General features: G+C 53.5%; 1 protein-coding gene across 1 annotated transcript; it reads left to right on the top strand.

Annotated features, from left to right (window-relative positions):
* The first annotated feature begins 764 nt into the window (after positions 1–764).
* Positions 765–2,436, top strand: LBX1 (ladybird homeobox 1). Its single transcript, XM_066190578.1, has 2 exons — positions 765–1,523; positions 1,818–2,436. Exons 1-2 carry the CDS (start codon positions 1,199–1,201, stop codon positions 2,318–2,320), a joined length of 828 nt encoding a protein of 275 aa, XP_066046675.1. The 5' UTR covers positions 765–1,198; the 3' UTR covers positions 2,321–2,436.
* Positions 2,437–3,264: the final 828 nt, after the last annotated feature.

The raw sequence follows: 3,264 nt of genomic DNA, 5'->3' as shown, positions 1-3,264 counted from the left end.
CCGGACCCCGCAGCACACTCCAATACAGGGCGCTGGGAAAGAGGAGCACGACAAATTCGGCGGAAACCTTCGGGTTTTATTGAAAAGGAAAGGTCTGCCTTACCTGGAACCAAGCTCTCCCCTTCTTCCCCTCATTAAAAAAAATAAAAATCAAACGGCTCTGAGTAGAGCTGGAGAGAGACATTATGAATAACCTGGTAGCAGAAATTAGCAGGAGGGAGAAATAGAAGGAAAACCAAAAAAAATCTTGGGGGAGGGAAAAAAAAAAGATACAGCCAGATATTTTTCGGTTTGTTTTGTTTTCGCTTATTATTATTTTTCACTATACTGTATTATCCTGATGCAATAAAGCCTGGTTTGTAATGTAATTTAAAAATATATATGTCCAAACAAATAGCAGGGCCAGAATATGACAAGTGCATTCAGCATTATAATTCAACTGGGCTCCACCTCCATACCGCCTCCTAATTAATGGGTCTCCGAACTTGCAAAAGCCTGCATTGGACAGAGAGAGAGAGAGAGAAAGAGAGAGAGAGAGAAAGAGAGGGCGAAAAGTGTCATTGAAGATAATTGATTACCTCCCAATCAACAATAACTTGTTAGCAATAGTCAATTACCCCATCTCTTCTCGCTTCTTTCCCCCTGGTCCGGGGTCTCGGTGCGAGGGTTGCTCTTCCCCTCGACGAAGTCTGCTTTTTCTTTTTTTCTTTTTTTTTTTAAATTATTTTTAAAAATTATTTTGGGGTGGGTATTCGCTTGGGGTGGGGGGCAGGGAAAGTGCTGTGATTTGGGGTGTTTCTTAAAATAGCAGCTAGAAAGAGAAAGAAAGAGGAGAGACAGGGAGAGAGAGAGAGAGAGAGAGAGAGAGAGGGAGAGAGAGAGAGAGGAGACAGAGAGGAGGGGGGGAAATCTCCGACCCAAAACCCTGGGACAAGAGGTACGGCAGGACCACCTCTCGGCGAGGGACCGACGGCAGCTCCGCTCCGCGCCCGCCCGCCGCCCTGCCCGCCCGGCCCGCCGCCCGACGTGGCTCTCCCCGGGAGGACCCGGGGCTCCTCCGCCGGAGTTGGAGGTGGGCTTCAACTTTTGCTCGCTGTCTTCGCCGCCGTCACCCCGCGGTCCCGCCGGGGGCTTCTCCCCGCGGCAGCGCATCCCCGTCCCGGGTGGGGAAGGCAGCCCCGCGCAGCCCGGCCCCACCATGACTTCCAAAGAAGAACCCAAGCCCTCCTCGGGGGAAGAACGGCGGAGGAGCCCCTTGGATCATCTCCCACCGCCGGCCAACTCCAACAAGCCCCTCACACCCTTCAGCATCGAGGACATCCTCAACAAGCCTTCGGTGCGGAGGAGTTACACCCTCTGCGGAACGGCCCACCTCCTCTCCGCCGCCGAGAAGCACCCCCCGGCCGGGCTGCCCCTCTCCGGCCGGGCGCTGCTCTCCCAGACCTCGCCCCTCTGCGCCCTGGAAGAGCTGGCCAGCAAGACCTTCAAGGGGCTGGAAGTCAGCGTGCTGCAGGCGGCCGAAGGTAAGCCACTCTCAGAGTAGGGGGTCCTCCAACGGGTGGGTGGCCCGCTCCTCCCCATGGTCTGGTTTTCCTTCTCTCCTCGTCCCCCGCCATCTCCCAGGGTGTCGCATGGGGTGGGAAGGGGGCCCCTGGGCGGCCGGTACCCGGCAGCATCCTCCCCACGTGGCCCTCGGGGTGCGGGAGAGTGGGCTCTGCCCCGCTTCCCCCAGATACCGATGGGGAAGGGGTGTGGGGTCCGGGGTCGGGTCGGGGTGGACACGGGAAAGCGGGGACAATCTGGCGGCTCGTCGGCAGGCCGGGACGGGATGACCATCTTCGGGCAGCGGCAAACGCCGAAGAAGCGTCGGAAGTCGCGGACAGCCTTCACCAACCACCAGATTTACGAGCTGGAGAAGCGATTCCTCTACCAAAAATACCTGTCGCCGGCGGACCGGGACCAGATCGCCCAGCAGCTGGGGCTCACCAACGCCCAGGTCATCACCTGGTTCCAGAACCGCCGCGCCAAGCTCAAGAGAGACCTGGAGGAGATGAAGGCCGACGTGGAATCGGCCAAAAAGCTGGGCCCCAACCCCGCCGTGGACATCGTGGCCTTGGCCGAGCTGGAGCCCAGCGCCGAGGGAAGGGGCAAGGCACGGCCCGGGTCCCCGCCGCCGCCCCCCGCCGCCGCCCGGGAGCCCGGCGCTCCGCCGCCGCCCCGCCCCGCCTCGCCCCCCACGGAGCGGCCTCGCAGCCGCCGGGACAGCGAGGAGGAGGAGGAGGAGGAGGAGGAGGACGTGGAGATCGACGTGGATGACTGAGGGGCGGCCGGCGTCCCCCCCCCCCCATGTCCCTCCCCCCCCATCCCGACAGCTCCAAACCGGCACCCTCGGCCCCCATCCCGGCCCGGCAGTGCGGCGGGGCGGCTGCTCCCCTCGGCCGGAGCAATAAGCAATAGAGCCCCACCACAGACACACACCTCCCGGTTAATTTAGGGTAGAGTCGATATCCCTCCGCCTGCCACATCTTCGGAACGGTGCAATTACGGATGGCTTCTGTATAAATATTTAAACGTATATATTGGATTTTTTTCCTTCCCCCTTCTTTTTGAGGTTTCGATTATTATTTTTTTTTAAATAGCTATCAGTGACGATTGTTTTATCTATAAGGGAGACGCGTAACCTTGGAATAAACCTGGCTTCCAAGAGATGTTTGGGAAAGCAGTTGTTTTCAAAGACTTCTGAAACAAATCACTTTAGAGAAGATTTAAGTTAGGCTTAAAACGACAACAGCAAAAAATTTAGCCGCTTTCCTTTCCTTGCATGTTTCAGATGTGCACGAACTGATTTTTTTTTTCTTTAAAAATATTTTTTCTCTCGCAATCTTGGGAACTTGGGGCTGGGTTATAATGCAAGTTGAAAAATATATACTTTCTTTTTTTCCTAGAGCATAGAGATTTGTCTCCAATGCAATTTCTGCCTCATTTTACCAATTAAAAGCTATTTTTACCATTTTCTGCTATTGTTGTGCTTTTATTAAAAAGCTGCCTTTCGTATTTTTGATATGAAGGTGGTAACAAAAAAAAAAAAAGAAAAAGAAAAAAATCCTAGAATTATTTTTTACTCTTTTTAGAATTTTTTTGCATGCTATGGAAATAAAAAAGGACGAATTCCAAAATCAATACATTTAAATATTACATTATAAATTTAAAAAAATGTACAGATTTAAGACCTGTTTTTGTTTGAAATGTACAAATTTTAAAAGG

Source organism: Chamaea fasciata, unplaced genomic scaffold, assembly GCF_029207755.1.
Source record: "Chamaea fasciata isolate MVZ Bird 193981 ecotype frontalis unplaced genomic scaffold, bChaFas1.0.hap1 SCAF_9, whole genome shotgun sequence".
In the NCBI taxonomy this organism is placed as follows: domain Eukaryota; kingdom Metazoa; phylum Chordata; class Aves; order Passeriformes; family Sylviidae; genus Chamaea; species Chamaea fasciata.
Note: the sequence above shows the minus strand (reverse complement) of the source record. Positions and strands in the feature narration are given on the sequence as shown.